This window comes from Heteronotia binoei, chromosome 21, assembly GCF_032191835.1.
Source record: "Heteronotia binoei isolate CCM8104 ecotype False Entrance Well chromosome 21, APGP_CSIRO_Hbin_v1, whole genome shotgun sequence".
Taxonomy (NCBI): Eukaryota; Metazoa; Chordata; class Lepidosauria; order Squamata; family Gekkonidae; genus Heteronotia; species Heteronotia binoei.
Genome location: NC_083243.1, coordinates 80,303,276 through 80,322,541, shown reverse-complemented (window position 1 = coordinate 80,322,541; position 19,266 = coordinate 80,303,276). Strand labels below are relative to the sequence as shown.

The window sequence follows — 19,266 nt, the reverse complement described above, 5'->3', positions numbered from 1 at the left end:
CACAGAAACCTGTGTAATTTGGGACTCATTAGTGCAGTCCACAGACAGGGTATTGGGTGCTCCATCATGAACAGCGAGGTTTCAAGATGTTTTGCTGCCTGAGGCAACCGCAGTTGCTGCCCTCCTTCCAGTGACACACCACTGCCTCCACTGAGGAACTGGAGGCCATATCTTTCCTTAACTCTTTGCTGTTATGGCTCTTTAAAAATCTCATTGCCCACTCATGCCATATATGCCATCCTGAATTCTTTTGAGATTACTTTGTGTGAGAGTTCAGTTACTGCTTCGGTTTCTGTAGTAACAGGCTATCAGAAATGGTGACCACACTCTTTCCTTAAGAAAGATCATAAAGAGTTTCAGAACTAGAATATATAACTTGTCGCATTGTTTTTGAAAAGGCCTAGTGGGGCGGAGAGTGAAGGAATAAGGAGGATTATCTCCTCTGGCTCCTGCTTGGGGGTGGCAGTGAGGCAGAGATCAGGTGGCCAGGAATGCAGCTGGCTGACTGGAAGGATGGAAGATAAGTGCAGTCCAGAAGTGTCAGGTGACCTCATTAGTCAGGCCTTCACTGTGGAATTTCAATGTCACCTCCTGAGCTTAGGATCTCTGAGGAACACCCCTAACAAATGTACAAGCTTTCATCGCCCCCATTCTGACCTTCTTTACTCCCATGACACAGACTTTTTTGTGTATGACAAGGAGAAAGTGGAGGTCTCCACATTAGCCCAAAAGTCCCTTGGCTTCAAGAAATGGAGAACAAAAGAGACAAGAGAGAGGGGACTATAGTGAAAATGAAGGTTATTTATTTATTCACTTAATTTATACCTTGCTTTCTCCTCAATGAGTCCCAAATTAGCTTATACCCTTCTCTTGTCCTCCATTTTATACCTACAACAAGCCACTGATGTAGGTTAGGCTGAGAGTGTATGACTGTCCCAAGCTCACCCATCAAGCTTCCATGGCAAAGAGGGGATTCAGTCCTAGGTCTTTGAGATCTCATTCTAACTACTATGCTACACTGATGAGAATGAGAAGAGGAGGAGAGATGAAATAACAAACAAAAAATAATTTAATTACTCCCGGTGCCCTTCCTCCATGAAGTTCAAGGCAGCAAAAGAGCTGTGGCTACACTAGTCCCTCATGCTGACAGGCTCCAACCACATTTGGGTCACCTCTGCTTTCTGAGTTTTCACTTGACTGTGCCCCTTCATCTCTATGTTCTTCACGGTTCACCACAGCCATGAATGAGAAAGCAACTGGAAAGAGCTTTGAACTTATAAGGCATTAGCATAAAATGTTCAGGTGTCTAAGGTTATAAACCAGGTAAGAAGGAAGGTTTCAGTGGAATTCTAGATAGCAAATTCCATGTTTGGACAGCAAATGTGTGGAACTCACACAACCCTGGCCATAATCTAACACTCCTTGTTTTGGTTTTGCACATCATACCTACCTGAGGAAACCAATCCAGTGCTCTTCATCTACTGGAATGTACACCTGGTCCACACTCTGGACCACAGCTCCATCCTTGATCCATAGCATCTCTGGGTCTTCCATTCCTTCGAGGCTGCAGTTCAGTTTCACAGGCTGCCCCTGGGACACCTTCAGTTTGATTGGCATTCCAGTACCTTTTGTGCCTAGAAGAAAGCAACCTCCCTTCTCTCCACACCCACAAGATGGGAGCGAGGAGGTTGGGAGTTCAGCAAATTAATCCAGGTTGGTGGTCTGCAGTTCAATACAATCAAAGTACACAACCCTGAATGCCTCATCAGAACTTTTATTATATTTGTTTAATGATTATAGGATGAGAGTGTTGAAATTCTAGTTAGGAAATAATGGAGGAGGCTAAATCCACACAGGGCTTCTTCACCGACATGCCAGTTTGGAGATCAGCAGGGTGAAAACCATACAGTAACTCTCTATCAGTGACAGATCCAAAGGAAAAGGACATCCTTGAAGCAATACCCCGGCAATGCTTTTGAAGGTACTGTTTTCCAAAAAGTGGTTAAAAGTCTGTCCAGTTTTTTCTCTGAATTTTGACTGCTGGGTAATACTAATGTGCCCTGAGTCAATCAGGACTTTTGATCCCTTCCTATGAAAAGAACTGGCATTCATACAGGGGATCATTCATATAGTCATTCATAAAGGGATTGTTCAGTGTTCACGCTCCCTTTACAGCTAAAGCTTCCAAGCAGTTTAACAACAGTGTGGTAGTAAAGGCTGATCTAGAGCTTTGCCATGGAAGAAAACTAACCATTTACAGAACATACTTTCTCTCCATCTCCCCCCCTCTCCATTGTGTGGTGAGGGATTATTTCAGCCAGTAGCCTGGCAACCCCCAAACCTAAGACAAAGTGCCAAATCCTGATCTCATCCCCCATTTGGATGGGTGTCACTAATTCATTTGCAGGTGGTGCTATTTATCACATTTCCTATGGAGTAAAAGTGTTCAGAATATGTCTCAGAGCCTAGAATGTGCGTAGGTGGGTGGGTGGAGAGCAACTGCTTCAATAAAAAGAGAATGTATGGCATATGTTAGCATGCACAAATACTGACACAAGCTACACAATCTCTTCAGAGAAAAATGAACATATGCAGGAAGGAAGGATATAAACACCACTGAAAATAAGCATGCAAAGTAGAAGATAGTCTGGCACAAAAGCCTGCTGTAACCACTAGTCAGCATTCACTGTAAGTAGCAGAAGGAGGTGCCAATTGTCAATTTTCTCAGATTTTTTAGTGTTGCCACTTTAAGAGTCTGATAATTTTGTATTGGTTTAGTGAAATTTGCCTTATGCACACTAATAGAATAGTGTGGTACAAAACAGAGGACTATTTATGTAGAAACCACTAGACAACATTCATTGTAAGTAGCAGAAGGAGGTGCCAATTGTCAATTTTCTCATATTTTTTCGTGTTGCCATTTTAAGATTCTGATAATTTTGTATTGGTTTAGTGAAATTTGCCTTATGCACACTAATAGAATAGTGTGGTACAAAACTGAGGAGTATTTATGTAGAAAAATTACATGCAACGTTTTCAGGGACCTGCTTGTAAGTAGGATGTCCATTCATTCTCATAGTCCATTCTAATTAGCTGATTTGGGCAGTGACCAATATGAGATATTCTTCCTGTCAGCTTTTCTAGTGATGAAAAAGGGCCTCATTGGACCACCAAAAAAGACTCTACTGAAGATATATCCCCCAAAGAGCATTGAGATCTAGTTCCCAAAATCTCCTAAAAATCCCTGGACCAAGGGAGGCCAAACGGAAAACAACGCGGGAGCAGGCCTTCTCAATAATGGCTCCCCATTGGTGGAATCAACTACCAGAGGAGGTGCGAGCCCTGCAGGCTATAATCAGTTCTGCAGGGCCTGTAAAACCGTCCTTTTTCAAATGGCCTATAAGATGGAATCCTGAAGTGACACCTAGCCATCTGATATATACATATATACTGCGTTGTACTGTAGCACCTTTAACTGTAGTGGTTTTAATTAATTTATTTTAAATGTATTTTATTGTATAATGTATTTATCATAATCATGGTATATTCCATGTCTTGTGAGCCGCCCTGAGCCTGCCTTGGCGGGGAGGGCGGGATATAAATAAAAGTTTATTATTATTATTATTATAAGGGGACCTGAATATACAGAGGTTGCATAGGGGCAGCAGAAGGGAGTGGAACTGCATGAAATTCAATGAACAAGTTGATTGGATCCAACCTCAGGCATTAACACTTTCCTGGACTATAACATACTGCAGGACTATAACAAATCAGCAGCTTTTAATATGCACGAACTGGTTGTCACACGAGTAATGTGGAACAATATATGGAAGGCTAAATTACATATATAGTACTTTTAGGCTAAATTACAGAATGTCAGGGGTGGCCAACGGTAGCTCTCCAGATGTTTTTGCCTACAACTCCCATCAACCCCAGCCAGCATGGCCACTGGCTGGGGCTGATGGGAGTTGTAGACAAAAAACATCTGGAGAGCTACCGTTGGCCACCCCTCACATACTGTAATTTAGCCTTAGATAAAGTACTATATATGTAATTTAGCCTTCCATATATTGTTCCACATTACTCGTGTGACAACCAGTTCATGCATATTAAAAGCTGCTTATTTTCCAACATGAACTTGAAAGAAGATTCTCTATTTTCTCAGAAAGTGGAAGTTCTTCAACTATAAAAATCTCCACTATCTGTATTTTTTCTTTTTCTACTGTATTAAATACCCACAGTTTTGTTAATTAAACCCAGCAGCTATATACCAAATAGTCAACCAAAATAACTCTGGTTGAAGCTAACACACAAGGATAAACTTTTACTTTCAAGTGATAATACTCAGCACATTCTCTTCCACCTGTTTGGAGCCCCCCCCCCCCTTTGCATACATTGATGTTTTGTGGGGGGAAGCAAAACTTGTTCACTAGAAATTTTTGTCTCATAAGCACAATTTCTCTTATATACATGCCATAAAAAGTAAATTTTTAAAACTAAGAACTGTTGACATATGAACCAAAAGCGTCTCTGCATATCTGCCACATGTGCTCAGGCTTTTTCCAAGGTGGGGAGAGAAGAAGAAGAAATGAAATAGCAGCAGCAGCTTTTTCACACGCTGGACTTTAAACCAAAAACAGAAAACTATGTCTTCCTTATGCATGGATCTACTGAACCTCTCCACCAGAAGTAAGCGACTAGTCCTAAGAAGTACCTGATTTGATTGATGTACTTGTCAGCAACACGTTGAAAACTCCTAGCTACAACATGATAGGTGAGATAAAAATGTAATAAAACAGTGCTTTTTTTGTAGAAAACGCCCAACAGAAGTTCATTTGCATATTAGGCCATACCACCAGGCCTGGGAGCATGTGGCTGCTGCATGGTGGGTCGGGCCAGCGGAGCCCTGGCCAGCCCAGGCAGATCTCTGCTCCTGTGGGCTCTGGCAGAAAAAAAGTCTTGGTACAAGGAGATTAAATCAGTCAGTCCTAAAGGAAGTCAACCCTGACTGTTCCCTGGAAGGTCAGATACTGAAATTGAAGCTCAAATACTTTGGCCACCAAATTAGAAGGGAGAACTCACTGGAGAAGACCCTGATGCTGGGAAGGATTGAATGTAAAAGAAAGAGAGGATGGTAAAAGATGAGATGACTAACAGACAGTATTACTGATGCAATGAACATGAATTTGAGTGAATTTAGGAGAACAGTGGAAGATAGAAGGGCCTGGTGTTATGTGGTCCCTGGGGTCATAAAGAGTTGGACTCGACTGCGCGACTGAACAACACTGCGCGACTGAACAACAACAACAAAAATAAGTGATGTGCAACACTGTGGCCAGAGTAGTATCAGATTAGAGCAGTGTCTGATTAGGATCCGGAAGATCAAGATTCGAATCCCCACTCCACCATGGAAGTTCACTGGATGACCTTGAACCAGTCACACATACTTCACCCAACCTACTTCACAGGACTGTTGTGAGGATATAACAGAGGAGCTGAGAATGATATAAGCTGCTTTGTCAGCATGGAAGTACTGTTTCCACAGCAGAACTTGAGCCCTTGCTTACTCAATGGTAACATATGCAGTGGAAGGTGTTATTGTTCCTCTGCTTGTATACAATGTCTGAAGAGCAAGTGCATCTATGGTGCTTTCAGACACACAAAATGATACACTGACAATCCACTTTGCAACTGAATTCTACTGTGTGAGATGGCAAAATCCAAGTGCAAGGGATCGTGAAAAGTGCACTGAAACTGGATTGAAAGTGCAATATTCAGCATGTAAGAAAGTATCCATGTGTGGTAGATTGGCCTCCATCACAGGATTCATTAAGCCATTGCCATATGCTGACTGGTGTCTTCTATGCATGGGTCAGCTGTGGTTCCTCATTGGAAAATGGCATATTAATTGATGGATTGCAGCAGTGTTGCCCAAGATGCTGGGGGCATGTCCAGCCTCACTAAATTGGCACATGATATTGGGGAATAAATAAGAAATTATTTTAAGATGAGAATAAGGAGGAGGAACAAGCACCTTGCCAGGATCAGTGCAGACCTTCGCTGAGTGCCCCTCACGCCTCTGCAGCAGAATAGTGTACTGTGGGGGTTTTTTTTAACTGTAATTATATTAGCAGCCCATTCATCCACTAGTTCCCACAATCCATTCTGTCATTTTTACTTTGTTGCTTCTGTTAACTTAATGCACTTACTAAGAGAGAGGCAAAATGATAATTTACATTTAGACAAAAATATTTTACGGCTGATGGACTAAAGAGTTCATTGAGAAAGAAGTTATTTAATTCAACAGTGGCATAAATTATGTGTTTGTGTGTGCATGATTCCAGGAAAACATTCCCCCCCTTCTTCTCATCATGCACATGCTGAAGCAGAAGAGTTCTCTGGAACATAATAAAACCCAATATATAGCCACTCCACAGATATGCAAGGTCCATGCATAAAATGCCTGCCAACCTTTGAAACACGCATAACATCCTGTACCTGCAAAACTTCCCATAATCTAACTGGCTGAAAGAGTTAATCATGAACAAATACTGCTATCTTTGGAGACAAGTTAAGGTTTATCACCCCAGTTTCACTGAGATTGGAAGAAGTCAAAGTACAGAAGAAGAGCACTGGGCCAAGTACACAAAGGATGGGATTTCAAGAGAGTAAGAATTAGGGTAGCTGCATACAGTCATCTTTGGTTGTTGGTAAAATGAAACACACACACTTAACACACAGATAGGCTTAGAAAGATGAGAGGCTAATAATATATATGCTATGCTATACACACACACACATATATATATGAGTCTCCGAATTTACAACCATGATTACCTTATTAATTATACTCTTACTCATAGCAATAATTAAAACCTTGTCACAAATGCCTTTTCAAATTGCACTGACTATGGAATTCAAAAGCTGCTATACAGGATTCTGAAACATTTGCATTCAAAGAAGTAGTGTGTCTCAGACTCAGCTATAATACTCTGCTAGACAGAGGGAAACTGCTTCCACTTTGTGGGATCGATGTGAATTATGTATTTCTTGAATTATCTAACAACAAGCAGGGAACTGCAAGAACTTGTGGAGGGCATCTCATTTCCCCCTCTCCCCTATTTCCTTTTTCCCTCCTCCGAGAGCTCCCATAGTCTCTTACCTTTTCTTATGTCCTTTGCACTCACTAGTCAAACTACCTTTATCTGCCCCATCTTCAACTTTCCCTCCTTTCCTCCTCATAGAAACCTCTGCTTGGGAAAACTGAGGCCCAGTTGCAAGATGCCAGACAGTGGGAAAACTCATTTTTCTACTATATCCACTTCTGCATGCTATTTTGTCTTTTCCTCCTCCCCATATCCTTATTTTCCCCTGCTTCCCTCTCTTCTGCTCACCACCAACCTACTTACCTTTTACATAACCCCCATCTTCAGCTATATTTATTATGTATTTACTTCACACCTGAAGGACCGTCTCTCCCCACACGTTCCCCAGAGAGTACTGAGGTCTGGGACGCAAAACCTTCTCACCATCCCCGGGCCCAAAGAAGTCCGTCTCAAGACAACCAGAGACAGGGCCTTTTCTACAATGGCCCCCACATGGTGGAACCAGCTGCCGGAAGAGGTGAGGGCCCTGCGGGATCTTACTCAGTTCCACAGGGCCTGTAAGACAAGCCTCTTCCGGCTAGCCTACGCCTGACTAGATTAAGGTAGCTTATCAGACTTTAGTGAAATATACGGTATAGTTTTAATGTTAAGATTTTAAGGTTTTTAAATGCTTTGACTTTTTAATTGTAATAATTTTGCACTTTGTTTATTGTTTTATCGTTTGTTGTGAGCCGCCCTGAGCCATTTTATGGGAAGGGCGGGATATAAGTCATAGAATAAATAAAAATAAATAAATAAAATTTATACCCTGCATTTCTCCGCAATTGGGACCCCAAACAGATTACATCATACTCATATCCTCAATTTTATCCTCACAACAATCCTGTGAGGCAATTTAGGATAAGTGGCCCAAAGTCATCTAGTGAGCTTCCACAGCAGAGCAGTGATGGGAACTTGGTTCTCCCAGATCCTGATCTGAAACTCTACCCAGGCCACCACCATACTGTTTTTTGTGGGGTGGTGGCTGCTGCTAAAAGCAGCCAGGCCTGAGTGACTCATTGAAGCCAGGTGGAATCAAATCACCTGGTGGCTACTGCCAAGCCTTGCTCTGGTGAGTCCTCCCTTAAAGCCAAAACAGCTCTGGAAAGGGTTCTGCTGCCCCCTCCCCCTGCCCTTTACTATCAGAAACAAAGGCTAAAAGGCTGGCAATATTGTTGTGGTTAGTTAGCAAAAGCTACTGAGAGCATTCATATCTTATAGCTAGAGGTACTGCTGTTGGGTTTAACTCTCTCAGCTGGTGTGTTTGTTTTTTTAAATTTCATATTTTTCCTGCAAACCTGGGGCATTTTTCAGGTCTGTAGAAAGACCTATCTTCTTTGTTCAGGGCTCAAGTCTGGGGATTTAAGTATCCACAGATTTGGTCACATTTGGAAATAGAGATTGATAATACTTTAAAGTATTCCTTGCCGATAGAATGATTTTGCTTACCAGCCCAAAACCTGCTAGAACAAAATAATAAGCTAAACTGTTCCATCTATGAGAAAAAGAAGAAGAGTTGGTTTTATACCCCACCGTTCAGTACCTGAAGGAGTCTTGGAATGGCTTACGTTCCTCTCCTCACAACAGCTGAGGTAGATGAGGCTGAGAGAGCTTTGAAAGAACTGTGACTGATCCAAGGTCACCAAACTGGCTGCATGTGGAAGAGTGGGGAATCAAACCCAGGTTCTCCAGATCAGAGTCCACCGCTTTTTAACCACTACACCACAGAGATCTATGTGGGCAGAAGTAGATTTTTCTTGCCATCGTGACTACAGCTACCCAGCTGTAAAGTTGTCCTGCTGGTTACAGAGGAACTATAGACATTTTGGTTGCAAAAAAAAAAAACATTCAGCAAAATGTAGCACTACAATGGACACTCCTTGCTGATTGCTCCAACTGACCAGGCCTGCGTCTTATGGGCCTCTACCATTAATAAGTCAGTGCTCCCTGGCCAATCATTCTATTACCTTGTTAACTAATTGCTAACTAGGTATAATAACTAGAGTTGTCAGCCTCCAGGTCCCAACAGGGGACCCTCCAGTTTTGGGGGCTCCTCTCTGCCATAGCGTCATGAGCCCTGATGAGGGGGAGCTGGAAGGGTTAACAGACCAGGAAAAACCAACCGATGGCCCATCAATCACTCTCCTCACATTCCAGGAACCCGCGCTGGCTGTGGACAATCAGTCTCCTCCAAGCTCTCTCCCTCCCATCTCAAGAATGTGCGGCCATCTTCGACAAACACTGACAGAGCACAGGTGCGCTGCACGCCAATATTTTCGCTCTCTTAGCCCTGATTACTAGGAGAACTATGGCCACCCAGGGGGCAGGCTGATTGAGGCGCCCATATAACTCATGCCCGGGACTTGGCAACCTCATGGAAGCAACAAGTCAATTCCCTGGCTTGCATCCATGCTCCTTCCTGATTCCAGTTCCTGACCAGTTTGAATTCCTTGGCACCCTGACCTGTTGGCTTTGGACACTGACTTCTGCTTCAGGTTTGCAATTTTGCTGTGGTGACTCGGATCCTGATTGACTTCTTGAACTTTGACTTTGGACCGGCTTTAGACTCCTTCCTGCCTGCGCCCTGAGAACATGACAGATTGCTTCCACCCACACACTCACTCCACAAGATGGATGAGGAGGCAAGTGGAGGCTCTGGGCAGCTAGCAGCCTTGCTCATCCAGGTGCAGCACCTCACCCAAATGGTGGCTCATCTGCAACAGCAGCAAGCCATCGCCGCCCCACCCAAATGCCCGATGCTTCCCCCAGAGAAGTTCGCTGAGAAGGTGGAGGAGTTTCCTGCATTCCTGGCACAGTGCAAACTGTATGCCGAATTATGTGCCAGAGACTTCCCCGACGACAAGTCCAAGATATGCTTCATTGTCAGCCTCTTAAAGGGGCAGGCAGCTAAATGAGCTAACCCCTTGCTTCTAGCCCCATTGCCCCTGCTGACTGACTACCAGGGCTTCCTTGATCATATGGTGGTAGCTTTTGCTAACCCCCAGCAAGCAGCCACCGCCAACCGGAAGAACTGGACTCTGAAGCAGGGTAGAGATTCGGTTTTCCAGTACTCCACTGAGTTCAAGCTTCTGGCCCAAGACCTGGCCTGCAATGAGGTGGCCCTCATGGACCAGTATATGGAGGGGCTGGCTGATGAAGTCCTTGATGAACTGGCACAAGTAGACCGACAGGCCACGCTGCAAGGCCTCATCATGCTGTGTCTCCGCATCAATGGCTGCCTGGAAAGCCACCACCAAGCGCAAAGCAGCACCCGTCCCTCTCAGCTGCCCTGCCGCCCAGCAATGGCAACAACCCCAATGCACACCAGTCCTGGGACTGACGACCCTGAGCCCATGCAACTTGGGGCTGCACGGCCGCAGCTCACTCCTGAGGAAAAAGCACGGCACCGCTCACAGAATCTCTGCTTGTACTACTTGCGGCAGCTGACGCTCACAGAGCACAACTACACTATCTGGGAGCGGGAACTCATGGCCATCAAGACCACCTTTGAGGTTTGGAGGCATCACCTTGAAGGGGTCTGCCACCTCATCCAGGTCCTGACTGACCACCAGAATCTGGAGCATCTACAGACTGCTCGACACCTCACCCAGCGTCAGATCCAGTGGTTCCTCTTCTTTTCACAGTTTGACTTCTGGATCGCCTACATCCTGCAGAACCAGAACCAGAAAGCGGACTCCCTCTCCTGAAAACCGGAGTACGCTGCGCCTCTGAGGAGACCCCAACTGGGCTCATCCTTGCACCCTCGGTCTTCGCTGCCACCATGACTCGCCCAACCTTGGCTGCAGACATCCAGGCCAGCCAGGTCCAAGACCCCTGGGCTCAGCAACATCTCCTGGAAGTGCAAGATGGCCCGGCTGGGGACCTCTCTACCCGCCAAGGTTTCCTCCTGCACAATGGGAGCCTATACGTGCCTCCGGGCCCCCTCCGGGCCGACGTGTTCCACCTGATCTACGACTCCCCTCCTGCGGGGCACTTTGGCTAACGCAAGACCCTGCACCTGCTCACGTGGGAGTTCTGGTGGCCTTGCGTCCGTGCCGACGTGGGCCACTATGTTGGTTCCTGTGAGGTCTGTCGACGGGCCAAGGATGTACCGGCCAAGCCCCCAGGGCTTTTGCATCCCCTACCCACACCTGCAGGACACTGGGACACCATCTCGCTGGACTTTATCACCAAGCTCCCCAGGTCCAAGGGGCACACTTGCATCCCGGTGATGGTGGACCTCTTCACAAAGATGGCTTACTTTGTTCTGTGTCCCAAGCTGCCCAGGGCTCCTGACACAGCCCAGCTCTATCTCCAGCACATCTTTCATCTGCACGGGCTCCTGGCACACTTGATCTCAGACCGAGGTCCCCAGTTCACCTCCCGATTCTGGCAACCTGCACTCCAGCTTAGGCACCCAGGTGCATTTGTCCTCAGCGTACCATCCCCAAACGGATGGGCAGACCAAACACACCAACGCCACACTGGAACAATACTTGCATTGCTACACCAGCTACCAGCAGGATGACTGGGCAGCCTTGCTACCCCTGGCTGAGTTTGCTTATAACAATGCCGTGCACGCATACATGCAACAGACCCCATTCACAGCCACCTATGGGAACCCTGGGCCCTCCAAGACTTGCTCCAAGAGCAGATCCAACAGGCTAAAGAGGTCTACAAGACAGCCGCCAACTGAAAGCGACAGGTGGGGCCCCCACTGAAGTCTGGGGACCACGTCTGGCTCTCTACCTGTTACCTGCGTCGGTCTGGCCGGTTTCGCAAGCTGGATCCCCGCTTCGTGGGGTCTTACCTGATCACAGACCAAATTAACCATGTTGCTTTCCAGCTACAGCTCCCGGCCACTCTCCGCATCCTCCCAGGCTTCCACTGGTCCCTTCTTGTTCCTGCTACAACACCAGATCCCATCTGACTGCCACCTCCAGCTCCGCCGCCACCCATCCTGGTCGATGATGAATATGAGGTCCACAGCCTTCTGGACACCCAAATCCACTGTGGGGACCTCTAGTACCTCATGGACTGGGAAGCCTATGGCCCCGAGGACTGTTCCTGAGAACCCGCAGACAACCTACATGCCCCTGACCTCATGCAGCCGTTCCACATGGCCTACCCTGACCGGCCTGGCCCATCTGGGGAGGGGGGTCCTGCAGGGGGGGGGATAGTGTCATGAGCCCTGATGAGGGGGAGTTGGAAGGGTTAACAGACCAGGAAGAACCAACAGCTGGCCCATCAATCACTTCCCCTACATTCCAGGCACTCCTCCAAGCTCTCCCCCTCCCATCTCAAGAATGCACAGCTGTCTTTGACAAACACTGACAGAGCACAGGCACACTGCATGCCAATGTTTCCGATCTTTTAGCCCTGATTACTAGGAGAACTACGGCCACCCAGGGGGCAGACTGATTGATGCGCCCATATAACTCACGCCTGGGACTTGGCAACCTCGTGGAAGCAACAAGTCGATTCCCTGGCTTGCATCCACACTCCTTCCTGATTCCAGTTCCTGACCGGTTTCAGTTCCTTGGCACCCTGACCCTTTGGTTTTGGACACTGACCTGCTTCTGGTTTGCGATTTTGCTGTGGTGATTCGGCTCCTGATTCTTCTTGAACTTTGACTTCGGATCGGCTTTAAACTCCCTCCTGCCTGCGCGCTGAGAACGTGACACACAGACCAGCTGGCTGGTGGGGAAAAACCCTCTCCTAAATAGGACATCACCTGGAAATGACATTATCACTTTGGGGATGTCACTTGGGGACTCTGGTATTTGGGCAACCTCTATGGTTTTGAGGGTGAAAAAACCAATTACCAGAACGCCCCTTAAATTCCCCCACCAGATGGACAAGGGGACCTGGCACCCTACTAACAACCAAATCTAACAGATATCACTGCAGTTTCTTAACTTATTCTGCACATGTTGATTGCCACTAGAAAAAAATCATTCTCAAGAAAGGAAAACTGGCAACAGAAGAACTGTCTGCTAGTAAATGGTGCCCTAATCCAGCAATCATCAATCCTTCCAGACTTCAGAACCACCTTTAACCAATAGGCAGCCACTAAGTATGCTAGTACTGTAGCTGACAGGAAGTCACCTGACATTAATCACATGATAAGAGGAGGAGACTGAGTTAGAACCTGACTGGTAAGGAAAAGGGCTCCACAAGCACTGGAACACTGGAAGAACAACAGGCAAGTGAAAAAAAATAAAGAGAACTTTTCAGGGCAGGTGAGAGATGTCTCTGAACCTATCTGTACCAAAAAGTAATGCTGTCCATCACTGTGGAACCTTGCTTTGTCATCCTGTTGAAACTGTCTCAGCACACATACAGAATGACAGGAGACATAGGACATTTGATCTCTAGTCATAGACTCAATAAGAAGTTCCTAACAAAAATCAGTAGAAACGGTGGTTCTATAGGGACTTGTGATCCATCAGATGGTACTCCATGGCCCGCCTGAAGGGCATAACCCATGATCTGAAGACCACTACCCTAATCCCTCAAAATATCTCCTATCAGATTCTAAACATAAAAGAGCAGAACCCAGATCCTTTGACTCTGAAGTTCACATTTAGGGTTAATGAATCCATGCCATGACCATGGAACATAAAAGCCATGTACTTATTTTATTTATTTATAATATTATATCTCACATTGTCTCCTTAGACTCAAGGAAGATGTGGCCTAATATGCAAATGAGTTCCTGGTGGGCTTTTTCTACAAAAAAGTCTGTCTTGATCCCAAGTAGCAGCTAACAAGTCTCCTCAGAATACTAAGAACTTGTTTCGCAGTATGCTTTGTCTAAGCTTTACACTCAAGTAGAAACATTTCACCACTCAGGAACATTCAACTGTAAGAGTACAGGGTAAATTAGAGGACTGTGGGCTGGATTCTAGGATAGTTAGGTGGATAGGGAACAGGTTAGAGAACCACACTCAAAGAGTAGTTGTCAATGGCACTTCATGTGAATGGAGGGAGGTGTCCAGTGGGGTTCCACAGGGCTCAGTTTTGGGCCTGGCACTTTTCAATATTTTTATCAATGATATGGATGAGGGTGTGGAAGGTCTACTCATTAAATTTGAAGATGATGCCAAATTGGGAGAAGTGGTAAACACAACAGAAGATATAGAATTCAATGAGATCTGAACACACTGGAAAGTAGGCAGATATGAACAAGATGCAATTTAACAAGGATAAGTGCCAATTTCTACATGTGGGTAACAACAGTAAGGAACAAACATACTGGAGGCAGGAATATAGTTCTGAGTGGCAGTGTGTGTGAACAAGATCTTGGGGTATGGGTGGACCGTTAGTTAAATATGAGCAATCAGTGTAATCCATCAACAAAAAGGGTTAAAATGACCTTGAGGTGTATCAACAGCAGCATAACAGTCAAATGGCAAGATGTCATAGTCCTACTGTACACTGGATGGTTCAGGCTGCACTAGGAGTATTGTGTGCAGTTCTGGAAACCTCACTTCAAAAACAATGTGGGCAGAATGGAGAGGATGATCAGGAGCCTGGAGACCAAGCCCTAGACTAATCCTGCATTGAGTAGAGGGTTGGACTAGATGACCTGGGTGGCCCCTTCCAACTCTGTGATTCCATATTTCTATGAAATACAAATTGTGAAACATAAAAATAAAATAACAGTCCATCAACAAGATAAAAACCAACCACATCAGACAAAAACAACACACGAGCCAAAACTGCTCCAAATGGTTTATACTCTTCCAAATGTCCTCTGAAATAAAACTCTTCCACACACCTTCCTTATGTTTTCAAACAATTTTTATTAGTAACATATGGCAATATATTCAATTCCTTATATCATTAATAACTACTTTTTTAAAATCCCATATATTACTTTCTACATACCCCTCGCCCCTTTACTTGACCCCCGCCGGTGTAGTAAATTCAAAACATCATTTTAAAAGGTACCCCTAATTGATAAGAACCAAAGTTCATAACTTCCCCCCACTTCCACACACCTTCCTGAATGCAGAAATGAAGGTGTCTTCTACCCCTTGTCTAGTGAGTCATTCCAAATGGCAGGATGATCCAGGGTCTATCACAGAAAAAACCTACAACCTAATAGTTGGCCAGATGGACAGTCCTGCACACTTGTAAGAAGCATTAAGGATCGCCAAGAAATTTAATAAACCACACGTAAGCAACTGTCACGCATGGCAGCAACCATACAATCACTGCAGAAGCATTTCCAGCAGATTTCACATGGCTGCTGGAATGCTTCGATCAAATCTTATGCAGCATGGAACATCTGAAAAATAGGTTAACTTTTATACCTTTTCCTGTCTTCAGACAGACCCTGATTAGCTTTAAATCCTATGCAGTACCTCTTGGACATTGTAATGGGAATTATCAATCTAGTGTCAATGAGTCATGACTGTATTTCTCCTTTCACCCTTGCTTCTGTCCCCCCCCCACTCCCATCCATTTGTGTCTGTTATAGACTGTTTTCACTCAACACTAACTTCAGCTTCAGCCTCACAACTATGCTGCCATCTAACCCAGGAAAGTGATTAACACCACCAAAAACTTCTTAACATTCCATAACCAGGCAACAAGGTCTGTAGCTTTCCTAGAAACTATGCAGGAACAGCAGCTCCCACTCCAGAGTTATAGTGGCAAAATGGACTAGTGAAGTGTCAAGGATGGACCATTCCTAAATAATATAATCCAAGAACTGCTGACAATAGGTTTTGTCTTTGAATCATGGGTTGAGTTTATGCCAAATAACCTGGCCTGGCCACCAGCATCTATTCCACATACAGGTGAGCTGCTGATCATCTGCCAGGTTCCTGACAAGCTGTATCTTGTAACAGTATTTCACAAAGTATTCAATTGCATTTAGTAATGCTTCACTTGGGCCAGGCACATGTGACAGAAGGATCCAGACTTAACATTCTCAGAGCCTTTTGAGCTTACATGGGAAGAATTAACTGTGTTTCAATCCTTCCACCCAACTGAATCTACTTCATCTATTTAATTCATGGGTGAAATCAGAAAAACAAAACTACCTTATCTTCTAATACACTTAATGGAATTTGAAAAAACACTACTTCCAAACAGTTCTGAAAATTCAGTGTACATACTACTCAATGGCTGACTGTTATTCATTTATGATCATGGCAGGGAACATTGTTTTATCTCAAAACTATTCACTGAATGTATGGGGTTACATGAACCCATGTGCTTTAAAAGTTTTTGTACCAGAAGTATTTTCAATCATCATTTTGAAAAGTTCCCTTTGCAGCAGTCTTGGCACTGCTGTTGAATGTTTGGGGTCACATAGTGATAGAGGAGACCCTTCACACATGTAAGGGCTAAGGGGTAATATTCAAGTAAGGAAACATCAGTGCTGGCTCCAAAATCAATACTGCTAAATAACAAATTTTTAAAAGCAACCAATAAAATAAAAATTTAATGGTTTTCTTTACACAAATACCAGTAGTATTCTGCAGGCTGAAAAATAAGGTAGTTTTCCAAAGTCACACAGGTGACATTTGTCCACTCATAGATCTTGGCATTTCCCCCCAGTTGTTACACACACAAGTCCACTTCCAGCCAGTGACTAATGTATCTCCATTTAGGACCTCTAAAAATGTAATGAGGCCATCTAAAGAAGTGCTTAGAAGGAACTATAAGAGACATTCAAAGACAATCTGTCCAGGTTACAGGTGAAGACTGTCACATCACAATAGCAGTCAAATCGTGACTTTTCCAAGAATACATTCATTTTGTTTAGAAGCACAGGTTTCCTACATCATTGTGGACAAACAGGGGAGGGTGGTGCCCAAATTCAGATGATACAACTGTTGACTCTGTTGTAACATGGTGAAAGATGAAATGAATCCATTAAAGCAACTCATGAAATAAGACCCAGGGATTTAAAAAAAATGAAACGAAGTTTATGTATCTAATTAAGTTTTGCAACTTGTTTCAGCATTGAGTAGCAAACAGGGGGGAAAAAGATTAGGCCTGTTCCACACCACAAACTGTGAAAGGGAAAAAAATGTGACTACTGGACATTTGATGGCTGAGAATCCCTCCCCACATTTCCCTTTGGAGTCCTTCCTTAAGTACACGGTCAACAGGAGCTCTGTTATCAAAGAAATAGCAAACCTTTGGAAAAGGCAGGGGTTGGCCTTGGTCGGGGGTTTGGGGGTTACCTTTAGGAAACCACCGTGATATTTTTGACCAGGGTACAAATCAAAATCAGAAAAATAGGACAGAGTAACAGCCAGGCAGGGACAGCAAATTCTGAGAACATCCTTGGGGACAAACTTGGGTAGCAGAAAAAACACAAAGGGGAAGGAGTGGATTCAATCGGCCAGCTTCCTCCTGCCTTCCTTGCCCGTCAGAGAAGGCAGAACATGTTTCTTTCATCGCTTCAGCTCTTTAGGACTCTGGCAGTGGAGCAGCCTTACCTGTTACAGCCGCGATGTCCCGGAGAAGCAAAGCCCATAGTGGCGGCAGCAGCAACAGGAGTCCCCGAATCCGCATATTCTGCTTCATCTCCATCTCTTCCACATCATCATCTTCACCATCCTCTCCGACACCTCCAACCCGGTTGCCTCTCCTCGCTTTACAACAAAACACACAAATACTCGCCCCAAAAAGAGGAGAAGGAGGGGGAGGAAGAAGAAGGGGCGGATGGCAAAACGAAGAAGGGGAGGGGGACCCAAAGCTATGCTTAACCAAGGGTCTCCCTCCAGAGACTGCAACGCTTGCTGCTAGAGCCCTCTGCACAAGCACGCAGGCGAACTGCAAGGAAAGCAGCCTGATGTGGAAGATTCAGGAACCATACCAAACGCTGGGCTGTCCCTTCTCTCTCTGCCCAGCGCTTGTAATCCAGTATCGCCGAGGCAGCGAGAGCTGGGAAGGTCTCCCCTCCCGCTGGCCTCCGGCGGCACGCCAAAGTTCACGCAGCGATCAAGGATCGCTTTGGCTTTCCCGGGCTCAGAGCACCCTCTTTCTGTCGTCGGCGCCACGACTTCCTTGTGCAGTTCTTCATCGCTTCGGCCTTCCTTCTTCCTTCTCTTTCAGGAAATGGCGCTTTGGGGAGGCCACCCGGACGAATACCGTTTTCTCATGACATCAGCAGTCTCATGAATATTTATTGTATCTATTTATTATCCTGCTTTCCTGAACTTTCCCCCGCCCCAACGAAGTGGAAAATAACAGGCCTGTACAATAAGTGTTGACTCTGGAGGGTTGATAACTTAAAAAAAAAAAAGCACTCCCCGTTGCTTGCAAGGGAATGAACTCCCTTATTTTCATAGAACTCTCTTATTTTCGTTGAACCGGATAGTAGCTTCCTGACAGAGGACAGTTTGCTTCTTCCAAAATAAAATGTGGGAGTGCTGATAGCAGCCTGGTACTCAAGTGGAGGCATGCAAACGAATCAAGCTTAGGAAAATAATTCAAGATTTCGATTCTCCCCCTCCCCCACAATTAGAATAGAATCAAAGAACTGGAAGACTCCTCCAAGGTAAACTAGTCCAACCCCCTACACAATGAAGGAAATTCACAAATGCCTTCCCCACACATACACACATTACCTATGCTCCATGCCAAGAAAATGGCAAAAAACAACAATACACCCTTAGTACCCTTAGTACTGATGCATCCCTTTCTGCCCTCCTCATGATCTGCCTAAATTCATAGAATCAGCATAGCTGTCAGCCATCTAGCATCTGTTTTAAAAACCTCCAAAGGAGAGCCCACCACCTCTCAAGGAAGCCTGTTTCACTGAGGAACCATTCTAACAGTCAGGAAGTTCTTCCTAATGTTTAGCCAAAAACTCTTTTGATTTAATTTCAACCCATTGGTTCCAGTCCAACCTTCTGGGGCAACAGAAAACAACTCTGCACCATCCTCTATATGAAAGCACTTCAACTACTTGAAGATGGTTATCATATCACCTCTCTAACATCTACAGTCTCCTCCTCCTCCTGCTCCTCTCCAGGCTAAACATACCCAGCTCCTTTTAGCCTTTCCTCATAGGACTTGGTCTCCAGACCCCTTGCCAGCTTCATTGCCCTCCTCTGGACATGTTTCAGCTTGTCTAGATCCTTCTTAA

The 19,266-nt window shown here is 45.0% G+C and overlaps 1 protein-coding gene across 3 annotated transcripts in view; it reads right to left on the bottom strand.

Annotated features, from left to right (window-relative positions):
- Nucleotides 1-18,239, bottom strand: part of TYRO3 (TYRO3 protein tyrosine kinase) — a 110,167-nt gene extending 91,928 nt beyond the window's left edge. Inside the window, exons 1-2 of one of the 3 annotated variants that reach the window (XM_060262006.1) lie at nt 17,612-18,239; nt 1,451-1,658 (exon numbers count right to left, since the gene is read on the bottom strand). In XM_060262006.1, coding sequence (XP_060117989.1) covers nt 1,451-1,658; nt 17,612-17,705 — 302 coding nt within the window. In that variant the 5' untranslated portion in view covers nt 17,706-18,239. The remainder of the gene's footprint in view (nt 1-1,450; nt 1,659-17,611) is intronic. The other 2 variants (XM_060262007.1, XM_060262008.1) reach the window with 2 other exon arrangements.
- Nucleotides 18,240-19,266: the final 1,027 nt, after the last annotated feature.